A 25,912-nucleotide genomic window follows, 5' to 3' on the forward strand; every position below is an offset into this window, starting at 1 on the left:
TATAAATCAACTGATTGAGACCATTCGATGTCTACGCTTTAAAAATAACTTAGGTGCATCAGTGAGATAGGAAATCGCTAAACTAATGGTCATTAGAATAGAACTAGTGACATAGCAGAGGCACAAAGTCATGTCCTAATTCCTAGTGAACAGGTTGACTCTATTCTAAAGAGTATTGACTCAGCCCACAAAGAGCTGCTTGCACTGTGTGTAGCCAATGGGTGCGCTTTAAAATACAAGCATCATTCACAAAGAGAATCTTGCCTTTTGCCAATCATCAAACACTAGAACATATAACACCTGACAATTATTATCAGGCAAGTTATAGAATTGTGCAAGTACCAATTACCATATTAATTACATCTAATTATATAGGAGTTTGTGACAGGGAAAATATATCAATTTACAATTCAAAATGATTTTATTACACACAACATATTGGATGCATCAATATTTTCCATTAGTGAAAAAGTAAAAAAAAACAAAAAATAAAAAAATCCCCAAACCACTTTTTCTGGATAGTCCCTTAGAATCTTTAGGGTGATAAATATGAGGAGTGTCGTTTCAAAATTATTTTCACTCCTAGAAAGTTAACAGGTGCAGAGATGTCTAGAACAGAGTTTGTGAAAGGCATGAGATATTCATTAACAAAAAGTATATTTCTTTCATATCCGCAAACAGTCCCAAATTTTAGCAATCAAAGGGTTGTGGTCTCACAAGAAGTGAGTGCAGCATGAAGGCATAGATTGGGCTGAATGGGAACATTGGGAGATGTATTCCTCTAATAAGTAAAATCACATTTCCAAACATTTCTGGCACGTTGTTTATTGATCCAATAAATTGATGTTAAGAACAGCCATAGATCAGACTCTGATACTAGACAGGTTTTCATCCCAGTTCAGGTCGATTTCACTGCCAGGTCCCCTTTAGATTTGGGTTGTGTCCACGACTCAGAATAAATTCCTTCTTCATAATCACCTTCCCCTTCGAATTCTGCATCAGACTGGGGTGGTTCTGTGTCCGGCACCGCTCCAATTTCAATCTGCAAGAAAATAAGAAAACTCTTAGGACTACATGAAATCTTGTGCTCTATTCCTGTTTAGTGATAAGTTTATAAAACGGGTCCTCAAGCAGAGAACGATAAGGCTTTATGATAATTTCCTTATCATAGCATTTCAGTATAATAAACAGCTGTTACTATGGGAACAAGGTAACAAGAAAAAGAATGTCCAAAGTATTATGGTTAATAGGGTGATTGGACTTTGCAATAGCTTCCTGGATGATGTGATAGGGACTTATGACCGAAATACGGCTATTTTAAAGTGCACCTTTTGGGCGGACACTTAACTGAACAAAACTGATCTTGGGTTCAGTATCCAACGGTCTGTTTTATGTTATATTCATATATAAAGTAAACAGTTCTTCAGTGCTAAAAAAATGATTTATGGAACCCAAGTGACTTATAATACCCATTTATTACTACAATAACTGTATATAAAACACAATCTAATAAAAAGTAAATTTCCATTGCAATTTCAGCAAGATACCTATGCTAATTAGTAAAAATCAACTTTCCTAAATTATTGATAAAAAATGCACGATTTCCAGACAATGACATCAAAATCTGCCAAAAGGTGTTGAGATTCTTTCATAATTATTAGTGCGTGATCGATACTGAATATAAACATATATTATAGTAGTCCAATCCAAAATCCAACTAATAAATCAAAATGAGACTCATCAATAGACAATCATATAAACTCTAATTCATAAATAGTATAGGAATCAATTGTGCACGAATATTATAAATTCTAATTCAGGATTAGAACAAAGGAAAATAAAGCGGTAGTCAGACCAAGCCAGCGAAAGCCCATCCTTAAATATACATTTCCGCCTTCAACTATAGGTTGCATTTGGAGAGAGATCTGCATTGTTCCCTTACTGTCAGAGATCTATATTGTTCCCTTACTGTCAGAGATCTTCAATGCTCCCTTACTGTCAGAAAACTCCATTGCTCCCTTACTGTCAGAGATTTATATTGTTCCCTTACTGTCAGAGATCTTCATTCTTCCCTTACTGTCAGAGATCTCCATTGCTCCCTTACTACCAGAGATCTTCATTGCTCCCTTACTGTCAGAGATCTATATTGTTCCCTTACTGTCAGAGATTTATATTGTTCCCTTACTGTCAGAGATCTTCATTCTTCCCTTACTGTCAGAGATCTCCATTGCTCCCTTACTACCAGAGATCTTCATTGCTCCCTTACTACCAGAGATCTTCATTGCTCCCTTACTACCAGAGATCTTCATTGCTCCCTTACTACCAGAGATCTTCATTGCTCTCTATAGTAATTGCAATTGCTTGCAACTTGGCTATTCCCTAACATTTAATCACAGCATATTTATTACAGCATAATTTCTAAATACATTATTATTTATTTTCTATAGATTTTTCTTAACTATATCCAATTTTACTGGCACATAGAACCCACACAATTATTACAAACAAACTCAAATACATATTCATACACCTTTTATTTCTATTATTGTAGCTTTTTAGAATCAGATTTAAAAGATAGAAGCCTGTTTTTATTATAAGATCTGTGATCACATAGCAAACAACATTACACAATGCAGAGTTCGTATATGTGTATATTATTTTTTAAAATCTACAAAGGATAATAAAAAATAAAATCTATTACAATATTTTGAATACTAGAATTTCATCACAAAACATTTACATAATATAATTTGATTAACACCAAAAGCTTCTCTCAATATTCAATATTGATTTAAGACTTTCTAGAAATGATAGAAATCACAATAATTTGCTATTGATATTAAATTAATTATAACACTTGACATGAAAGGAATATTTTCTCATTTATAAATCACATCTATTAACAAAAATAATTAATTGCAGGTTTGTTATATGATGCCTTTAGCAAAATAAATACCGTATTTGCCGGCGTATAAGACGACTGGGCGTATAAGACGACCCCCAACATTTCCACTCAAAATTATAGAGTTTGTTATATACTCGCCGTATAAGACTACCCCCTCTTCCGCACACCTTCCACACACACACTGTATTAAATCACTGGCCCCCACACACGCTGTATTAAATCACTGGCCCCCACACACGCTGTATTAAATCACTGGCCCCCACACACACTGTATTAAATCACTGGCCCCCACACACACTGTATTAAATCACTGGCCCCCACACACACTGTATTAAATCACTGGCCCCCACACACACTGTATTAAATCACTGGCCCCCACACACACTGTATTAAATCACTGGCCCCCACACACACTGTATTAAATCACTGGCCCCCACACACACTGTATTAAATCACTGGCCCCCACACACACTGTATTAAATCACTGGCCCCCACACACACTGTATTAAATCACTGGCCCCCACACACACTGTATTAAATCACTGGCCCCCACACACACTGTATTAAATCACTGGCCCCCACACACACTGTATTAAATCACTGGCCCCCACACACACTGTATTAAATCACTGGCCCCCACACACACTGTATTAAATCACTGGCCCCCACACACACTGTATTAAATCACTGGCCCCCACACACACTGTATTAAATCACTGGCCCCCACACACACTGCATGAAGTCACTGGCCCCCACACACACTGCATGAAGTCACTGGCCCCCACACACACTGCATGAAGTCACTGGCCCCCACACACGCTGTATTAAATCACTGGCCCCCACACACACTGTATTAAATCACTGGCCCCCACACACACTGTATTAAATCACTGGCCCCCACACACACTGTATTAAATCACTGGCCCCCACACACACTGTATTAAATCACTGGCCCCCACACACACTGCATGAAGTCACTGGCCCCCACACACACTGCATGAAGTCACTGGCCCCCACACACGCTGTATTAAATCACTGGCCCCCACACACACTGTATTAAATCACTGGCCCCCACACACACTGCATGAAGTCACTGGCCCCCACACACACTGCATGAAGTCACTGGCCCCCACACACACTGCATTAAGTCACTGGCCCCCACACACACACACACTCATATATGCTGATCACACACACACTCATATATGCTGATCACACACTCTGCATTGACATGACATAACATAAAACAAACATAACATAACACATACTAATAACACTTACCTTCTTCTGCTGTCACTCTCCTCTGTCCCCCTCCTGTCACTCTCATCTGTCCTTCTCTCCCTCTCTCACTTTGCCCCCTCTGCCGCGCCCCAGCCATAAAAAAAACAAACAGAAACACTTACCAATCCGCGCGGCGCCGGGACCCAGCATCCTCCTCTCTCACACAGCAGCTGTCACTGATATGACAGGCTGCGCGAGAGAGGAGGATGCTGGGTCCCGGCGCCGCGCGGATTGGTAAGTGTTTCTGTTTGTTTTTTTATGGCTGGCCCGCGGCATCCCTGAGACCCCTGAGTTTGGCACCCGGCGTATAAGACGACCCCCCCACTTGGAGGCATGTTTTTCAGGTCAAAAAAGTCGTCTTATACGCCGGCAAATACGGTAAACGGATGGTGTACAATTAGGTTACTCATCAGATCACATTCATGATATGCCGTTTTATACATACCAGGTCACTTGAAAACTGTACAAGGCTCTCTATCTACAGTATTTCAATACCTATAGGTTGATTATAATAATTTAACTTAATGTATCATGTATTATCACAGCTAGCACATGGAATCATGATTGTTATTTTTTATAGTCAATTATGATGCCTTACAAAATAAAAACATAGTCTATATTATTCATTTTACATCAGTAATATAGAGGGAGACTAGTTTTGACTGACATGCCGAATAACAATCATTTCTAGGACAAATAATTTCCATGGAAGTTACAATTTTCACAGGTGTGGTTCCATAACATGAAAATGTTATATATGCACTTTACATATATTATTTACATTTATGTAGTGGTCCTTTTAAAGGACAAATGAAAAGAAAAGCAACTAAATATATAAAACACATATCTATGACAATAGGTAAAAATAGATAAAAGATTGGTTTTTATTCTACTATAAAATCTGTTTCTGGATTGGAACAGACTCACTAAAATGAAATTTCCCAGAGATGACTTTTCCTGAATAGCAGTTGCTTATCTGCATATGTTTTTGGACAGTCGATGTTTCAAGTGACTGTATTGTTTTTGTGTTCTAGTGATACCAGGCTTCCATAAACACAGGTCCTTTAATGCAATAGTTTGGTGAGAAGCCTTCGTCAGGTAATACCATATCCACTGTATTGGTGGCCAAGATGAAGTTATTGAGCTCAGATCAGTTTTTTTTCTGATTTAGCACTTGGTTCATTGCGTCACCCCTTTAATATAAACTAATCTGTAAAATGCACCCAGTTGCACCAATGTGGCGCTAAGGTTTACCTCATCATCATCCCGACGGAGAAAATCTTGAGCAAACTGCAGCAACTCTTTGTTCCGTGTGGTCTGGTTATGATATCGCAGAGCTTCCTGTCACGAAAACAAAAACTTGACTATTTAATAAAGCTGTAGATTATATTCAGTTAGTAAAATACAATAATTTCCAGTGACATTTCAAAGTTTTAGAGAATGTTCTCTGGAAATGATGAAACAGTACAATTACTATCCTTCAGTAAATACGATGCAATGTTCATTATCTATTGTCAATCTATGGAATTTATAAGTTAATGTGTTTTAAAGGGGAGCATTTAAAAGTTATATCATGACAATATAGCTTGTTCAGTGACCATGTCATGACGGGGTACATAGTTCACCAACGTCCACCTAGACACTGAGCGTAACTTACTTATATGGACCAGCCCAGCAGTAAAGTGCCCATTGTCTTATTTTTAAGTGTTGGCAACTAGGAAAAAGCAGTGAAACAAAACAATATTCCAGATAGCAAGCTTTGAATTTGTACTATGGCACAGATCATGAGTCATTTGTTCCTGTTTTGTGATGTCATATGCCCACCTTTGCCACATTGCACTTGTGTTAATAGACGTGCATGGATTACATATTGCTGATTGCATGGGACCATGTGCTTGTTCTTTAGGATGGGCATATCAACTGGGCAAGGGCAAAGTCTGCAACACACATAGAGTGTGGGAGATCTGCAAGAATGAACTCGATCCTCTGCATAAATGCAAAAATTAGATTTTGTTTTGTGGTCAGAGTTATTTCACTAAACTACAAGGGATGGAGACTACTCATATTTTTAGGTGTTCCCAATCTAGTGGCCCCCCAATCAGAGCCTTTTGGGGGGCCTATTTATCAAGCATATTTTTACCCAAAATGATTATGGCAACTTTAAATTTCAGAGTCCGTTATCAAACCAATAAACCTAGATTTCTCCAGTGTTCTTTAGTGCTTAGTATCGCTGTCCTATTCTATGGTGGCAGCTTTTTAGCAAGGTGCAAAAACCATAGCCTTTTGCAAAATGCTATTGCCGTCTGAAGATGGAGCTAAATATATCTTACCTTATTCTATGGCCACCAAGAGTGTAATCTCTCCGTAATGTGAATCTGATCACGTGCGGCCTTTTGGCCATGCATGCACAGTAGATACAAGCCAGCCACAAAAGGAAGTGATGTCTTTCGTCTCTGTGGCTAAAGACATCACTGGTGGAAAAGTACTTTGCCAGGACAGGACTTTACATAAGTGCTGCCCCAGCAGGAAAGAATAATAAATACCCTTGATAAATTGTATCAAAAAGCAAAATGGATTAAAAAGTATTGGGGAAAAAAAGATAATTGGTAAATAGGCCCTTTAATTACGCAAAACAGAAACATTTGTACACCTGAACCACTGCTTTCTGCTCATGTAAATGGGATGACTTTTGCACTATCAAGGTGCATTCTAAAGGGGTAAGCACATTAAAACACACACATTAACCAATGAAAATAAGAAATAAAATGTTAGAGAGGTTACGGTGGTATCCTTTTACCGTCATGATATGAAGGATTATCAAATGAGGACAAAACAAACATTCAGCCAGATGAGTAAAAGGGGCTTGTCCAATGATTACAGGAGCCAGTACTTTGCAAAATATTAGGCAAAGCCTCTGCGCAGACAAATATAAAGTGGAATGAGCGCATGCTCCAGGTTATATGCATAAGGGGCACATTGTGCAAAATGTAATGTGTTGTGAATTCTTATTTTTCTGGGGAATCACATTAAAGATCATTAATCTCACCTCTCTAGGATTGAAATCTGTATCCTCAAGGTCCCATTTCTCTTTGTAAAACTTGTAGTATGCCAGGTTCTGCTGCATTACTGTATCCAAAGGGTCAAACAGCATGTAACTCGATACACATTGAACTGCGTTCTTAACATCGTTAACTGTGAAATATAAATATTAGGTTAATAAATATACAGTGGTTGAACAATGAAGTAGGAATTTCTTAGTTTCTTGTAAAATTTTGATAAAATTAATGGCAAAAACATATTTAATACTTTATATAAACTTATTTTTTTTCTATTTAACAGATTGGTCGGTCCACTCTTGGCTTTGATAACGGCTTTTATTCAGTGCGGCATGTTCTCAATGTGTTTCATAGCTAACTCTTTGATTCTATCATAATGCAAAACCTGAATAAGTCGTTCAATCAGCTGTCGCTTATTTGTGCAGACAATTCCACTGATTGCATCTTTCATCTCCTTCCAAATGTTTCAACTGAATTCATGTCGGGACTATTTCCAGGCCAGCCCAAAACAGGGATGCCGTTTCTACCAAAGTGCTCTTATACCAGCTTTGCCGTATGGCATAGTGCCACATCTTGCATGAATATACTATAAACGACATAGACTATACATAGTATAAATAGACTATAAATCAGAACATATTTACTATGTATTCACTATTTTTGAGGTACAAACCTTAAAAATACAGAAGTTTAAAAATTCCTAATTCATTGTACAACCACTGTATATATCACTTCCAATTAAACTAAAGCTAAAACTTTTTTTGCGGAGATTTGTCAAATATTTTGCTGTACTATTCATTGTGGTCAGACCAGATTTGTTTATTCAGAAAGTAATGTCATAATTTACATCAATTGGATGGTGCCAGGACAGTGGACATATGGTGTAGTCAGGATACTGTAATATGCAGATATCCCACAGGAGTTTATATTAAGCATATAAGCAGTATATGAAATGACCTTATAATACCAAACCTCGCAATAATTTGGTAGGTGGCATTGGGACAGGGAGCATGGCGCTTGTCTGCCCCATTCTCTCCTCCCCTTCAATGCAGTGTGGAGCTCTTACCTGCGGGTCGAGAGTAAGATGGCTTCCTCCAAGCCCGTGGCGCTGCTCCCTGCTTGGCCGGGAGCTGACCTTCCAGCTGTTTAAACGTTTGGGGACAAGCTAATTAGTGCCCACCGAGTCACCGCGCGGCATCACATCGACGCCACATGACGCCGGCGCGTGCTCTGCCATTTTCAGTTCATTGGTGGAGAAAGACAGAAGAGGACGTCGGACAAGAGGTGTTGCGAAGAAGAGAAGAAGACGGCACAAAAGAGGAACCGGAGGCAGAGAGCCCTCGTCAGGGCTAGGAGCTACTCTGCTACCTGAAGACCCGGCGGGATCAAGACCAGAATACGGCGGCAGAACGTTGAGGAGGCGGCACATGGGGAAATCCCTGGAGAAGATCCCTGAAGACTTGGGAGACAGGTAGTGCCCTTCTGGGCACCATCTCTCTCTCGGGCCCTCGTCCGCACTCTTTTGTCACAAAAGGGCAGGCCCGACTTCAATTTGAGAATCGGGCTCATGGCCAGATAGAGGGCACAAGGCCCGTCTCAGGATGTTTGGGCAGTAGTCCTTAGTTAGGTAGTTAGAAGGGCACAAGGCATTGTAGTTGTTAGAAGGGCACAATGCCCTGTAGCTGATAGCTAGGGCATCAGGCCCTTTAGTTGGTAGTTAGGGCACAAGGGGCCCTTTAGCTGGCTGTTAGGGCACCAGGCCCTTAGTTATAATTAGGGCACCAGGCCCTTGAGTTAGAGAGAAGGGCACAAGGCTCTTAGCTAGGAAGTTGAGGGATTGGCCTTACGCCTCGGTTGGTTAGGAGGACATTAGGTCCTGCTGGTTAGTAGGGCAGTAGGCCCTTATAGTTGATAGCAGGCGATAGGCCTTGGTTTAGCAGGCCCATGGTAGTGGATGGGACACTTGGTCCCTTGATAGTTAAACGTTTAAGTTACTGAGAGTGGCATATAAAGCCCCTCTCATCTGTCCGAAAGGGCACCAAAACTCCTGAGCCCCAAGACAAGGCAGGCTTAACAGCCGGGGTTCAGGCCATAGGCAGAGGCCTGCGGAGCGGCTGAGTTCGGATGGACCTGGGTATCCTAGGACATGTGAGCAGGCATGAGGGGTGGTTTCTGTTCATGGAGAAGCAAGGTACGGTGTGTCTCGTAGTGGTCCCTCAGGATCGGGTGAGTACCTGGGGTGCCAGGAAAGCGATTATTGTCTGTGTGGCTTTGTCTCCCTTAGCGGCCTTTACACCGGTGCGCACCAATGTGCACAGCACCCGTTCTCCAGAGTGTTCTCAGCAGTGAACAGGCAATGCCTCCTCTAATTTCCCACCGTTCAAAGCTGTCCTGGATGGCAGGACAGAGCACTCAAATCAGGACTGTCCCGCCTAAATCAGGATGGTTGGGTGGTATGCAATACCCAATTTACACACCTGGTAGAAGCAAGTAGTCTGTTTTTATAGAAACATCTTTGCTCGCACAACATTTTACAGTGTTTCTCAACACAGTTTGCAGGACAATCCACCAACATTTCATAATTTTTAGTGTTCATAAAATAAAATGCATATTTTTTAGCTGTAACGCCCCCTCTGACATTGTTATTCACACCTCTCAGTTACTTAATGTGAGGCCACAGCACTACGACCCAGAAGAGACACTTGGGGGAGAGTTGCTTAGCAACATAAGGCTGGTATGAGCTGAGGAGGTTCTCTTACCTCTCTGTCTGTCTGTATTACCCAGTATTGTCTTATCAATGTTTGTTCCCAATTGTAAAGTGCTACGGAATTTGCTGGCGCTATATAAATAAATGATGATGATGATGATGATGATGAGAAGTGTGTGGGGAGAGTGCGACACCCATAAAGCCAGAGGTGGAACTACCATTGTTGCGGCATTTACAGTGCACCGGGGCCCATGGAGATAATGAGGCCCACTTCATGGTAGATGCAGAGGGTCGGGGGCCCTGGTTAACTCCTCCCTGCACAGGGGCCCACAGCTCACTAGTTCCGCCTCTGCATGGAGCCATGATATTTGGGAAGGGGTCCGTGACCTGTTGCCACGGCGGGTCAAAGTACATTCTAACGGAGAGAATATGACTGAAATTGGACAGATTTGAGGGAGAAATTACCTCAGAGTGAGGCTGCATATAAGGAGGGGAAGGAGTCCCCATAATAAGAAAGGAGCTCCTGAGAGGAAAAATGGGGGGATCCCAATAAAGATGGAGATTCCCTTCCAAAGCAGCATGGAGCCAATTAATAGTGGCAGCATAGAGGCTCTGTCATATAGAGACCACAGGTATAGAGAGGGAAGAGCATGTAAGAGACCCTATGGATCACTAGCGGATCCAGGGGGGGAACGATTGGGGCATTCGCCCTCCTAGCAGGGGCTTGCTGCCTGCGGCTGCACACTGTGTGCAGATCCGTTCAGCAGAGACAGGCAAACAGAGACTCCTGCCTGGCTGATCTGATTGTGTTTTAAACAAAGTGGCCGGGCAGCATACTCTCCCTGCCTGTCTCTGCCGAACGGACCTGCACATAGTGTGAAGACGCAGGCAGCCATAGCTCTCGAAAAGGGGACGGAGACTAAATTGCCCTCCCTAAATCGCCCCCCGTAAAATAATATTCTAGATCCGCCACTGCTATAGATAAGGTTGCTGAAGTAGTTTGTGACCCAGAAGGGAAGAGAGGACACTAGAGAGGGTGCTATAGCCCTATAATAGGTGAGTGAAGAGACTGCAGAAGGACATTAGTGAGAGTGTTGGATTTACTATACAAGGAGGGGGTGTCAGAGCCTGTACATATCCAGTGAGTGTGAGAATCCCAGGAGGGTGTGAAAATACAGCGAGTATGTGTTGTAACCCAAGGGATAAGGCCTCCGCAGAGGAGGGGTGATTACCTGTGCTGGGATGAGAAATGGGATGTATATATTAATTTCAGTGTTATTTGCTCAGGTACGGTGCTGGAGTGTAGAGGAGTGTAAATAAAAAGCTCAATGTACAGATGGTCTGGTGCACACATCACTGAGACACACCTGTGTACCAACACTTTAAATAGACTTTGTTGAAAAACCTGCATGTGTGGGGACCCTATGGTCATTTTTACCCATCAGCTAGCCATGGCTAGAGAATAAGGAGTACAGCCTAACCCGTGCACCTTAACAACACACACATTGACAAGGGGTTACATTGCTTTTGCTTTTATTGTGTTTCATTTATCCCTTGACGAGTTGTACAACCTTCAGACAACTTTCATTTATTGGTTTATACATGCCCTCCTACAACTTTTACTAAAACATATTGCTTTATCTTCCTTGCTCACTTTGTGTAATTATATCATTTAGGTCTAGCATATAACACAAATCTGCTCAGTATAATACATTGTGTCCATGGCACAGATAAGAGCAGAGCTGTATCATATTCAAGGTCAACAGAAATATACAGCTCTGTCTGGTTCATTAAAAGGTCTTAGTAAAAGTATACAGATGGTAGACTGAAAGATAAAAAAAACGCATGGAGTAAATTCTGCATGAATAAAAAAATTAAACAAAGAATACCAACTAATTAAAGTTGTTTGAAGGTTGACAACCCATTATCATTCATATCCTGTGAATCAAGGATAATACATCAATAATAAGTTGCCAAAAATTTTCAGCTCCCAAACGAGGCAACCATGAATGATCCTTGGAGGTTCCTACTGCTCACTCCCCAACTCATTTCCCACCAATATTCATCCACTGTTATCCCAATGCCTGACAAGAACAATGTGCTTTAAATAGACTGTTATCTGCTGTTTGTAGGACTGTCACAGAACATCTAGAAAGTCTTTCTGTAGGAACATATATTAACTCCGTTAGATAAATGACATGGGAAAGCCCTAAAATAGCTCTAGTGTGTCTTTAAAAAGAAATGAGTTCAAAAGGCATTTAGTAACAAATTGTTGAAGTCACAAATATTCATGAGATTACAATCTATCAATAAACAGGACTCAATCTGAGGCACTTGTGATGTCATAAATTCCCAGGGAATTTGTAGGCTGAATTAGCACAAAGTGTATGTAAGCAACAAAAGAATTGAAACAACTATATGATGAGCCTAGTTTCACTGTATGTATCTACATCTGTGATGAAAGGTGTGATCTGTTGTACTTGTTACTTACGTTTGTAGTAAGCAAACTGCAGGTAGTGGTACATGGTGGCCACAAACTTCTGAACAAAATATCCCCCAACATTAGGAGTCAGGTTAGACTCACACTCCACTTTACACTCAAGGGAATCAGCTAGATGATCTGAAAGGAGAACAATGTGGGGGAGGTTAAAATGCGTTAAGGTCGGAAGATGATGCCTAGATGATTATATGTACAAATCATAAAAGGAATGTCCACCTTCATTCAGTTTTCATTTACCGCCTTGTACGAGTGCTCTTCCAACTTTTGCTTAATGCATTGCTTAATTTAACTCTCTTCTGTGCTGTTCAGTAAGGACTTTCTATTATCCAGGCAGATATGGGGTTTTGTTTTTGTAATGCTTGGATGGGGCACAGCACTGTTTTCTGGATACAACTGCTTTCACAGCACAGAGTGTGATTTATTAAAGCACAGCATGTATGTCCAGATGATACAAGGCCCTGCTGAAGTGCACAGAAGAAAAACAGACCATTTAATTAATGTACTTAGTATAAACCTTGCACAGATAAAAGTTAATTCTACATTTATGCTAGAACACGGGTGACAGATTTCTTGCTCAGTCAAGTTAAAAATGGCATAAACTGTATGTAATATAGTGTAAATCACACACTGCAAACCAACAGCAACTCCAGTGGCCACTTTTTAAATGAGAGTGGTACTATACTTGGCTGGCTTTACTACAGAGATAACATATGAACGTATCATCTCCCAGACACTTAACAGTAACACGGCCAATTGAATACCCCCATAGACACTGATAGTGGCAACACCAATATTGAGGGTACTTAAGACCCACACTGCTGACATCTATGCATGGAAGTACCATGTTTTATGCTGCTCAAAGAGACATTATAAATAAACCATTATCTGATATAATGCCATTTTAATATCTAAAAACAGACATTGCCAAGGATATGATTTAAAGCAGACATGTCCGACTGTTATCCTTGAGGTCCAGACACAGGCCTGGATTTCAGGGAATGAAAAAGCCCTTTGTGTAATAGTTTAATTAGCTGGTAATTGTCCAATTGCCTATATTTCAAAATCCCTGAATAAAAGATCTTTTGTGGATTTTTCTTACCTGCGACTGCTGGGTAGAAGTCTTTGAACTCCCTCATCTCATAGACTCCCTCACAACTGGTCAGACAGCTGTTGTATGCTTTGTAATACAGTGGTAAAGCCTGCTCCATCTCCTCGATGCTGTGTCTGAAGTCTCCAGCATTGTAGGACTTTACTGCTTTCACAAAAATTCCCTGTAGAGAGTTACAACTTCCATTAAGCATGTGATTACTAGAGGAAACTGACAGATTCATCGAAGATGAGGTGATCAGAGTGTTCTATTACACTACTTGTAATACAGACTCTGAGGCTTATATCATTCTATGTACACACACATTTTACATTAATTACGTAAAAACTACCACAATTATATATTTGGCAAAGGATTTTGAGACAAGGAAATAAATGTCATTTTGCAATGTGTTAAGGTAGGGCTTCCAAATTTTTAAAATAAAAACAGGGACACCTCCTGATCCTTCGCTTTCCTCGTCGGCTGTCATGTTGGCGGCGGTCCTGCGCTTGCGCAGACCATCTCACCTGTTCTACCGCCCTGTTCTCCCATTGGTTGTACTTTCCTGACATCCCTTTTATAAGGCTCCTTCCCTCACCTATCAGGGCTGGTTCTTCTTGTCTACCTCAGGACCGGAAGCAGCTCTCTCTCCTCTGCATGGTGGATCATCATCCGCTACCTATCCAGTGTACTGCTACTGATCTCTGCTTACCTGTTCCACTCATTAGTGGTAATTGCTGTGGATCATCACCCGCTACCTATCCAGTGTACTGCCACTGATCTCCTCTTACCTGTTCCACTCGTTAGTGGTAATTGCTGTGGATCATCACCCGCTACCTATCCAGTGTACTGCCGCTGATCTCCTCTTACCTGTTCCACTCGTTAGTGGTAATTGCTGTGGATCATCACCCACTACCTATCCAGTGTACTACCGCTGATCTCTGCTTACCTGTTCCACTCATTAGTGGTAATTGCTGTGGATCATCACCCGCTACCTATCCAGTGTACTGCTGCTGATCTCCTCTTACCTGTTACACTCGTTAGTGGTAATTGCTGTGGATCAGCACCCGCTACCTATCCAGTGTAGTACCGCTGATCTCTGCTTACCTGTTCCACTCGTTAGTGGTAATTGCTGTGGATCAGCACCCGCTACCTATCCAGTTTACTGTCACTGATCTCTGCTTATCTGCTCCACTTGTAACTGCCGTGGATCATCGCTCTCTTCTCTCTAGTGTGCTGCCGCAGATCGTCATTCATCTGTTCCACTTGCTAGTAGTTCTGTCGCATATTCCTGCTCTCTACTTCTCCAAGTATATTGCCTCCCAGCATCATCTCATCCTGCCCCTAGTACTACTTGGGGATTACCCTCATCTCTCGTGCCAGATCTCTATCATGTCTCACTGGGAACTTCCCTAGAGGGCCGCGACCTGCAGAGTGGAAGCTGCAAAGCCCAAATTCCCTTGCGGGGATCCCTGGTGAAAACCTTCCGCTCTGTTAGACTCCGCGCCTCTGGGTGGAGTCTAGCCAATCCCAGTCGAGACCATCAGGATCTCACTCATCTGACCGGATTCCTGACAGCCATTTACAGATGCATACACATACCCATGGCCTGTCATAACCTTTAACCTAGCCATTTTACTTGCTCCTTGCCTGGATTTGGTTTCTGTTGTTCTTGCCGCCTAGATTATGCCTTATTGGGTTTGATTTATACAGACTCAGTCTTACCTTAGCTGCCTGTAGTCTTGGCCTTGGACTGTCTCTGACCTCATTCTACACACCTACCATGACCATAGCCCATCTCCAGAGTTATATGTAAACTAATGCCTTTGTACAAAGTAACCACCTTCCAACTTTCATGAGCTTCGTCTTGATGGTAGCCCAGCAGCAAAGCCACAGTTCTCTTATAGGTAATGAGAACCTCCCAGATGCCCATTAGCTGCCATTAGGGAGGGTTTCTCTTCATAGCAAGCCTTGTGGATGCATTACATCAGTGTGCCAGTGAAGGTGCCGCTTTTTAATACATTGCGTCTCTTTGAGTATTTTAATAAACTACACAATCAGATTTACATTTTTTCAGTTTGCCTCGATTTTGCTTCAGAGAAATATAAATTGCAGCGTAGCAGCCTAGCAGCGTAGCAGCATAGCAGCGTAGCAGCATGCTTACCAGGTGAATTATCTGTCATACAACTTGCCTCATATGGTTGAGCCTCCAGATCTATAAGGAATTCATCAACTTCCATCAAGGTTTTGTAGTAATTCATGTATCGTACTGTCATCTCGTGGCTGGGATTCTTCTGTAAATATGTGTGGGCTGCAGACACTGCCTTTTCCAGCGCATTGGTCTAGAAGACAGGGTAGTATTCAAATACATTACTAATATTGTGCAAGTCTATACACTATAGGGTCTCTGAGACCAGGGGGTATATTTACTAAACTGCAGGTTTGAAAAAGTGGAGATTTTGCCTAGAGCAACCAATCAGATTCTAGCTGTCATTTTGCAGAATGTACTAAACAAATGACTGCTAGAATCTAAGGAGGACTATATAAGATGAGACATACACATTGAAGATATAACCTTGAAAAAGACTCATATTAAGAGCTGAAACGCATTGGTTTTACAGACTACAACCGTGGGTGAGGCAAGAACGTTGCAGCGACAAAGAGACCTTTGGATAAAGACATTTTGATTGCCAATTGTTATCCGTCCCCCGGTACGAGTCCATTTTTATTATTTTCATGCTTTTTAATAGAAGTGTATTATAATGTATTAAAGGATAATGCGCTAGATCGCTTCCTTTGTTTTTGTCTTGGAGTGTGGATATCCGAATACGAGGAGTAGGAGGCTAACGGATAAGGAACACTCATCAGATTTTTATGGGCGAGCTTTCATTTGAAACAAAGTAAGCATACATCCGAAAGGGTGCTGCAATATAAAGAAGATACTGGTGTCCGTATTGTTTGCTGATCATAATTTAGCACGGGACTATAGAACCTATGATTTTTTTCTTATAAAGTTGTTTTACAATGTAATAGACATACTACACCATTATAAGTTTTATGTTGTAGGAAGGTACGTTGCATTGTTCCTGGTAAGATCTCCTAGAACAACGTTTTCAGTGCAAGAAAGTAAGCGCCATAGGTATATAACAACTTTTTTGTATATGAATATGATAACGCAAGTATAAGTGGTTGCTTGGAGTTATATACACAGCTGCATACTGAGTGGAGTGCCGATTTGACAATTTATTTTTGCAGTTACTGCTAGAATTTGATTGGTTGCTATAGGCAACATCTCCACTTTTTCAAACCTGCAGTTTAGTAAATATACCCCCGATCTTTGACCATACATGGTTATTCAAAAAAGATGGATTCTGTATTAGATAAAAATGGGTAGGTACCTAAGTATTAGAGAGCACCTGTCCACGTGTTACAAAAGCTTAAGGTTAAAGTGAAACGCTTTATAAATGGCAGTACTGTGGGGAATCTATAAAGATATGACGGAGGGTGACCAAGGCCAGCAGTTGTAATAGAGTAACATCGATTGTCAAGGGCTGTCCAGCCTCAGTAAATTAAGGTTCTTACAATGTATTACATTTTTCCAGTTAACCATGACAAAATTTGTACTTGAACTCAAAGGGGGGTATTCAATTGTTAGCGAGATCCCCGGAAAACGAGCACTCGAAAAATATTTGCGTTAATACGGTAATTACTCGCTGAATTTCATCTCGCAGATGAAATTCAGCAAGTAAACTACCGTATTAACGGTATTTATGCGCATATTACCGTATTAACGCTAATATTTTTCGAGCGCTCATTTTTCCGGGGATCTCACTAACAATTGAATACCCCCCAAAGAAGCTGGATTAGAAGCACACTGTAATATACAACATCGTATTGGTAAATCAAACTGAATGTTAGATCCCTATTGCTCTTTGCACACTTCCAAAACTGGATCATATTGCTTGGATTATTCACAACAGGACAGACTATATGACATATATACATATTTATCATCATCATCATCTATTTATATAGCGCCACTAATTCTGCAGCGCTGTACAGAGAACTCACTCATCAGTTCGTGCCCCATTGGAGCTTACAGTCTAAATTCCCTAACACACACAGACCAAGAGAATCTAAGGTCAATTTAATTGACAGCATGGTGGTTTAGTGGTTAGCACTTCTGCCTTATAGCACTGGGGTCATGAGTTCAATTCCCAACCATGGCCTTATCTGTAAGGAGTTTGTATGTTCTCCCTGTGTTTGCGTGGGTTTCCTCTGGGTGCTCCGGTTTCCTCCCACACTCCAAAAACATACTGGTAGGTTTATAGGCTGCTAACAAATTGACCCTAGTCTGTGTCTGTGTATGTTAGGGAATTTAGACTGTAAGCCCCAATGGGGCAGGGACTGATGTGAGTGAGTTCTCTGTACAGCGCTGCGGAATTAGTGGCGCTATATAAATGGTGATGATGATGATAGCAACCAATTAACCTATCAGTATGTTTTTGGACTGACTGTGGGAGGAAACCGGAGCACCTGGAGGAAACCCACGCAAACATGGGGAGAACATATAAACTCCACACAAAAGTATGAGGTGTGGTGACGATTAGGTGGGATATTAGACTAACTTAGAATTTAGTACTGGTTTTGAATGAAGCATGAACAGTGAGTATAATGCTGCATATTTAAAGGACCAATAAACCTACAATACTTTGCTATGTCAAACAACGGGCTGGAAGCCTGCAGTGCAAAGGAAAAAGATCTCCCCCTACCATAACAACTTTATCTGAAATAACTGTAGTTGTCATAAACTTCACATACACATTTAGTTCTAGTACACCTTTAAATAAGCAAACACAGGCTGAAATATACAGCCCAGAAGTTGTTTTATGTAGAATAGCACAGGGTTCTGCATCTGTGAATCATACAGCAGTCAGTGCCTATGGGATACAAATGAACACTTCAGGCAGCGTCAGTGCATATCTGGAGACGTGGCAGTCCCCGACCTCTGCTGTGAAATGTGAACTGCAGATCGTGAATACACCAAATTACACAAGTTACTGGCAGTCATCACAGATTCCCTGTCCTGCCAAGATATGCCATTGATGCTTTAAAAAGTTTTACAATTATCCTAAAACTTCTAGGAGCAAAACACGGATTTAGACAAATAGATATATAACATAATACGAGGATATTTGTTCAATAAACAAAAAAAACGAATGTAACGCACAGAATTAGTTTGCATAAAATTCTGATTTGTTGCATCTAAATAATTTGCTGCTACATTATTAAAATGATGCTACTCTGCAGTCTTTTATTATCTGTAGAAAAAAAACGGCACTAAAAACAAAGGTAAAATTGAAAATAGAATATTCATTATAACAAAAATTGGCATACACTTAATAGAAGATAAGACTCTATACTGTCTAAGACCTTATACACGTAAACCTAGAAATACAACGTTAGCCAAATGTGTAGACAAAACCTTGTACTTTGTTTTTGCCGTAATATAACCAGGGCCGGATTAAGGGAATGGAGGCCCCTGGGCTAAGGGGGCCCCCATTCCCCTGTGAGGGCCCCCCCCCCATGTGATCCGAGCTCCACGCCCCCCCGGCACTTACCTCCTTTCCCGGCGCACTGTACGCTCTTTACTGAGGAGATCTCGTAAGAGTGAGACTCACGAGATCTCCTCAGTAAGGAGACTACAGCGCGCCGGAGAAGGACCGCAGTGAAAGTGCTCAGCAGCACTGACCGCGCCGGGGGCACTTTCAAGGGCCCCCTGGATGCCATAGGCCCCTGGGCTGTAGCCCAGTTAGCCCTATGGGTAATCCGGCCCTGAATATAGCACTAGCAGTGTGTCTGTAAATGCTCTCATTGGTACATGGTTTACCAATGAGTGTACCCATAAAACTCCTTTGTATATTTACCAAGCATTCTGAATGCTGCAGACTAAAAGCAAAGTGAAGAAAACGCTTGTTAGAAACTGTACCTGTACAGGTCCATCTGCTGACATTATGTTTTGAGCTAGCATGTATATACATTCAAAATGAATGCCCATGTGTGCAAGGATTACGGCTGGGTACAGACTACAGGGTTTTCAGCCAATGATCGGGCCAAATCACACGATAAACAACCGTTCGGCCGGATATCGCATTAATGTATAGGCCCAAGGGCGACCGTCTATAGCAGTGTTGGCTAACCTGTGACACTCCAGGTGTTGTGAAACTACAAGTTCCACAACAGGGCAGCACAGTGGCCTAGTGGTTAGCACATCTGCCTCACAGCACTGGGGTCATGAGTTCGATTCCCGACCATGGCCTTATCTGTGTGGAGTTTGTATGTTCTCCCTGTGTTTGCGTGGGTTTCCTCCGGGTGCTCCGGTTTCCTCCCACACTCCAAAAACATACTGGTAGGTTAATTGGCTGCAATCAAAAATTGACCCTAGTCTCTGTCTGTCTCCCTCTCTGTCTGTCTTTGTGTGAGTGTGTGTATATATTAGGGAATTTAGACTGTAAGCTCCAATGGGGCAGGGACTGATGTGAATGAGTTCTCTGTACAGCGCTGCGGAATTAGTGGCGCTATATAAATAAATGATGATGATGATGATGATGATACCCTTCCAGCAATAAGCTGCTATATATTGGCAAAGCATGCTGGGACTTGTAGTTTCACAACACCTGGAGTGTCATAGGTTAGCCAACACTGGTCTATAGTTCTAAAGTTCATCATATCATTTGATTTGATTTTATAAATGGACTAGAAATCTCGTTCAACGATGGAACGATGTTGTTTCAATTCTGCAGTGTGTGCACTCATGCCTGGCAGTGTCCATAGATCTCTATGGAGTGTGCAGAGTCACAATCTTTTCAGCCGATGATTATGACAAATGAAGAGCACAGATGTGAAGGTAAAACGTGTATAGTGTGTACACATGGATCAGCATGCTGATCGGGACTATTTTTTTTCATTCACTCGTTGGTAAAATCGTTAACTATATCGCATGGGGAGAACTTTTCTGTAGTGTGTACCCAGCCAAAGACTGGAATGAGCAACCTGAATCCCTTTATCTGTTGTAGGACTACATCTCTCAGGGCATGCTAGTATTTGGAAGAGCTGGAATACTGCCTGATCCCTAAGTCTGGTCTAAGATGACTGTGTATGTGCACACACTGGTGTGCTTTACAAAACATCTGCCTGGCAGGGAATGCTGGTATTTGTAGTTCCACATCCACTGGAGGGCTAAAGATCATCCAATAACGGGCAAAGATGCCAAGACAACTACAAAGTATTCAATTTATACAAAACCTTGGTAGTAAACTAAGCAATAGTTACCTAAAGCCAACTTAAAATTGTACATTTTGCGCTAAAATGTATGGTTTCAGCCAATGATTACCGTGTTTGACTTACCTGCCATCTAGGACCAGATTATTATTATATGATTGCTTTAAAGAGCAATGAATAGCCACTATTTGACATTAGTATATATCAAAGGCGGTGTATTACATACCTCCCAGTTGTCGCAAATTAGGTGGGACAGTCCCAATTTGAGGGCTCTGTTCCACCATCCAGATCGGGCAACTTTGTCCCGATCGGTGGGAAAGTTGGAAGAGATTCTGTCCACTGCTGCTCTGCATGGCATAGATGACATTTCATAACTATAGTTGAGGCATCCCTTGTGTGGGTCAAACCAATATGTGGCCTAAAACTTTATTAATAACTAATAATAATCTAATTAATATCATGATCATCATCATCAACATTTATTTATATAGCCACAGCAAATTCCGTAGCGCTTTACATTGATGTACCATGATGCACCAGTTCTTAAATTGGCAGGCTAGACTTTCATGAATATTGGTTCTGCCCATATAATCGCTGCCTCCATTGCTTGTAGACATACTTGCCAACTTTTAGAACTTCTTTTCTGCGAGATCCCGAAAGGGAGGTCATGTGGTAAGTGCAGAAGGGAGCGTGGTGACACTACTGCATCACTGTGGCCTGCCCCTGGCTGTTTAATGTCATGATTCAAGACATTGCACAGCAGGGGGTGGGCCTGAATACACAAATCATGTCATTAAGCCCCGCCTCCACAAGGGATCTGGGAGTCTGGGAAGATTCCCTGAAATTCGGGAGCATCACGGGCATACCGGGAGAGTATTCTTGTAGGTCAGGTCCACCTTAACTGTGGAACTACAGTTGAAGTTGTTTATTTTTCCTCCGGATAACCAGGTCATATGACAGCCATAAAGGAATAATTATAATAATAATAATAATAATAATAATAAATAATCAACTGCATGGGCCCAAAATGAGCATCCTCTATTGGTTTGTGGTAATCTGCCAACTGCACTAAAAGGAACCCAAGCAATCTGTCTGCTGAGGCTGATCAGCCTGTGATTAGCTAGCATAAATCACATAAGCATGGAGGCATAGTATCGTTTACATCAACTGTAGTAACAAACCCATACCAAATGCATTTGCATTTGACATATGTACTTGACAAGCAAATACAATACCAGCGAATATGCAGCTTTAAAAGGTATACAATAACTTGCATATTATTTAGGTCTATGTATGTGTTGATTTTAGTGGAAATATAATTACAAAATACTATTTATACAATTAGAAATATCATTTTATTTTTCTTGCCCTTGGATATGACGCACCGCTGCTGTGCTTTCTTCATTGTATAAAACTGTATCCAGAGAGCAATATAAATACTTTTCTGAAAAGCACATAAAAAAGCTAGTAAGAGAAAGCAATATTTTAGTACAAGTTGCTGGAGGGCATGCATACGCCAATAAATTATCTGTAGGTGATATCTTCAATAACTAATTTTCTGCTTTGAAATCAATACAATAAAAATATTGTAGTTACTGTTCCGGAGCTTGTATTACTTGGGACTTGTAAGGCTTGTGGTGGGCAACAGGCAGCCCATGGGCCACCCCTAGCCTGGTGAAACGTTGCCCCCAGCCCTGTGCTCAGGTCTGACTTGTTCAGCTTTATAAGGAATCAGAGAAAAAGTCTGAGCAGCTTGCGCACATGTGACCTCCTCTGCACATTGCAGGAGGTCATGCAGCACATCCAATTGGAGGAGGAGCAGGAGTGCACGCAGGATTTTTACGGGGGGTCTCCCCCCCCCCCCCCCCGAGAAAAAATATAGAGAGAGCTGCTGCGCATGCGGTCGCGCATGTGCAGCAGCTCCATTACGGTGGCACTGTATTATACAGCAACCGCGGCGCTGTCAAAGAAGCGTCTGCGGCAGTGCTGTATTGTACTACAATACAGCAATGCCGCGGACGCTTCTTTGACAGCGCCGCGGCTGATGTACAGTACAGTGCCGCTATGTATGGGCACTGAAGCCCCTGTTCTTCGCAGAGGGGAGGGGTTTCTGGAGAACCAGAAACCCCCCCTGCGTGCGCCCCTGAGGAGGGAGTGCATTCTGCACCACATGTTGTCTCTCCTTCCTCTGCGGACTCCGGAGTTAAGTTGCATGAAGGGAGAAGTGGGTGGTATGTGGGGAGATATGAGGGGCATGTGGGTGGCAAACGCATACCTCTCAATAATCCCAATTTAGGGCTCTGTCCTGCCATCCCCATTGGGACAGCTTTGTCCCGATCAGTGGGAAAGTTGGGAGGTATTCTGCTCACTGCTGCTCTGCATGCCAATGAAGGGTTTGGAGAGAAAGCGAGAAGAGAACAGGGCAGCCTAGTGCTTCCAAAGTGCTATATATGCAACCGGGGGCAATCCGGGTCCTGGGCTCCCCCCTGTCCCTATGCTGCCTACCCAAATGTTGGGAGGTATGCAAGCGGAGAGGTCTGAGTTACATGTGAAGAGCTCTGAACAGATCGTGGAGGCAATTTTAAAGCAAATAAGGGGCATGTGGGGGCATTTTGGGATGAGTGATGGGGGTATGGAGGCCGTTTTGGGGCTCTTTTTTTAATTAATGAAATTAAGGTTAGTGTGCAGCCGTTTTGAAAGTTGGAAGGCCGCACATACAATCCTTGACGTATGTCAAGTTGCCCATCATTATGTTAGGCACTTGGATGCCTGATGACAGAGAACAACAGTTTGTACTCAGTTGCATAGCATCAATACTAAACATTTCATGTTATGTCTAAGTATAGCAAACTTCAGATATATGTTACACTGTTAAGATACCTGCTGGAGCAACGTGCATATTAGCGCTAGTAGCTCTTTAAACCATAGTACTATAATACTTACTTTACTATAATGCCTGTCTGAGCCACATCCTGCCTCCTATTTGCCTATACTACATTGTGACAAAACAGAATGAGTAAATGTAGTCTTAATTTGATTTCATCCATTAGATAATCTCCTGGGTTTGGGTGTTTAGTAATAATACAAGTTAGTAGAAGTGTCACCTCTCACCTTAAAGTATGCATAGTGCAGATACTGGTAGGGGTCCCTTCTCTTGAAGGCTTCCTGGGTATCTCTGTCGGGGTAGGGCTGCTGGAATACTGGAAGGGTGGCTTTACACTTTCGTAGACAAACAGCCCTTGACAAAACCTGACCAAATAACTGCAGTTCCAGGTTCCAATCCCGGGGCTCTTCTACTCCCTCTTCAGCCTCCAGTCCGGGAATTGGAGACCCCTCTAAGCAGCTCTGACCACAGTACGCCTCGCTGTCTTCCAGCAGCCGGTGAAGCCTCAGACTGGCCTCTAGTGTGCGGACAGCTTCTCTCCAGGACTCTGCCTCATACAGCTCCATAGCCTGGGCATAGGTAGACTGCAGTGGTTGGAGCTCAGAGCGGGGGAAGCCGCGGAAACTATACTGCTCATACTGAGCACGGCTGGGGCACAAGGACAGAAGAAGTGTCCATAAACTGAAGAGCAGCATGGCATGGACTTGGGGCACCAGGAGATGCCAAGGTCAGGTATCCTAGAACACCTTTATAAGATACAGCCTTGGAAAGGCAAGAAGTAAAGTTAGAGCGGCGGCGAGGAAGAGAATTGTTGCTATAACACAGAGCTAGGACTGAAGGACCATACAGTCTGACTAACCCAGCAAAGAATCCGCCGACTGAGACGAGCCCAGAAGAAATCAGCCAGGAGCAGGGGGGCCGTGGGGTCTGCTTACTGCCAGCCTGGCTGGAGAACTGAGTATAGTTTAGAACAGGCCATGCACTCGGGAAAAGTTCCTCTGTGTTCCCTTTAGGACACTTCTCTTGGGACACACGCTCTTTGTTCCTGGATCACATTAACCTCTGCAGATGTCCATCAAAAAAATTTCAACTCACAGCTCCCATCTTCACAACACAGAGTCATTCAGAACAAGGCGCTGTACTGCAGGCTGATGTGATTTGTAAGTCTACTGCCTAGTCTTTCAAACTAAATTATGTTCCGTTCTGGATCCCACTGGGTCTTAAAGAGTAAGACATGGTAGTCAGATAACTTGTAAAAAAAACACAGATGGAAGAATATACCGTGAAATGGATCATACATATATCTTGACAATTGCATTATTGATCTAGGCTTGAAAGAAAGTTTGTCTCTTTAAAGTATTAGTACCAATGTTTGAAATGTCTCTTTAACTTACTTGCCCTATTATTAATCTTAATTCATGTGTACAAGCAGTCATAGAAAAATTACCAGACAAATTATGAGTGATCAAATGTATAAAACAATGTTTTTGGTTCTAAGGGGGGCAGGGGCGGATTGGCCATTGGGCTTACCAGAAATTTTACCGGTAGGCCGGGGACATGATGAGGCGACCGTCGGCTGCTTGAAGTTTTTGTTTTATTACATCTTATTTTTTAATCTGTTTTTTTTTTATATTTTTATCATGGATGCCGGCCGACAATCAGTGCCAGCCTAATATGGGGACGGGTTGGGGGGGGAGAGGGGGCAGCGGATGCCCCCTGAATCAGAGGTGCCAGCAGGGGAGCATCGTTGTGGCCGCGGAACTTATCATAAACCCCGCCCCCATGTGTGGCCGCGTCCTTGTCCTATCCAGTAATAAACAAAGGTCACATGGGACGCGCACCATGTGACTGGTGCTGTCCCATGTGTACTGTGCAGGAAGCGCCGCTGGAATAAGGTAAGTGTGAGGGTGTTTTATGTCAATGTAGCGTGTGCTAGTGTTATGGAAATGTAATGAGGGTCAGGACAGGGGACCTTATGTCAATGTAGTGTGTGTGGGCAGGGGGGCTAATGTCAGTATAGTGTGTGTAGGCAGGAGGGCTAATGTGTGGGCAGGGGTTCTTATGGCAATGAAATGGGGGTGAGGACTGGGGTCATACGACAATGAAAAGGGGTGAGGGCAGGAGGGCATATGACAATGAAATGTGGGTGAGGGCAGGAGGGCATATGACAATGAAATGGGGGTGAGGGCAGGAGGGCATATGACAATGAAA

The 25,912-nt window shown here is 42.3% G+C and overlaps 1 protein-coding gene across 1 annotated transcript; it reads right to left on the bottom strand.

The window, feature by feature from the left end:
- Positions 1-402: 402 nt before the first annotated feature.
- P3H4 (prolyl 3-hydroxylase family member 4 (inactive)) lies at positions 403-24,893 on the bottom strand. The gene is made up of 7 exons (XM_075177169.1): positions 23,929-24,893; positions 15,729-15,878; positions 13,549-13,720; positions 12,441-12,569; positions 7,233-7,378; positions 5,441-5,527; positions 403-1,042 (listed from the first exon to the last, which is right to left on the bottom strand). Exons 1-7 carry the CDS (start codon positions 24,394-24,396, stop codon positions 899-901), a joined length of 1,296 nt encoding a protein of 431 aa, XP_075033270.1. The 5' UTR covers positions 24,397-24,893; the 3' UTR covers positions 403-898.
- Between the last annotated feature and the right edge of the window lie 1,019 nt (positions 24,894-25,912).

This window comes from Mixophyes fleayi, chromosome 6 (genome assembly GCF_038048845.1).
Source record: "Mixophyes fleayi isolate aMixFle1 chromosome 6, aMixFle1.hap1, whole genome shotgun sequence".
NCBI lineage: Eukaryota > Metazoa > Chordata > Amphibia > Anura > Limnodynastidae > Mixophyes > Mixophyes fleayi.

Coding starts and splice junctions, on each gene's coding strand:
- P3H4 (XM_075177169.1), bottom strand. CDS start 24,396: ATGCTGCTCTTCAGTTTATGGACACTTCTTCTGTCCTTGTGCCCCAGC. Junction 15,879..23,928: donor TGCACTATGCATACTTTAAG/GTGAGAGGTGAC, acceptor CCTGTCTTCTAG/ACCAATGCGCTGGAAAAGGC. Junction 12,570..13,548: donor CTTCTACCCAGCAGTCGCAG/GTAAGAAAAATC, acceptor TTCTCCTTTCAG/ATCATCTAGCTGATTCCCTT.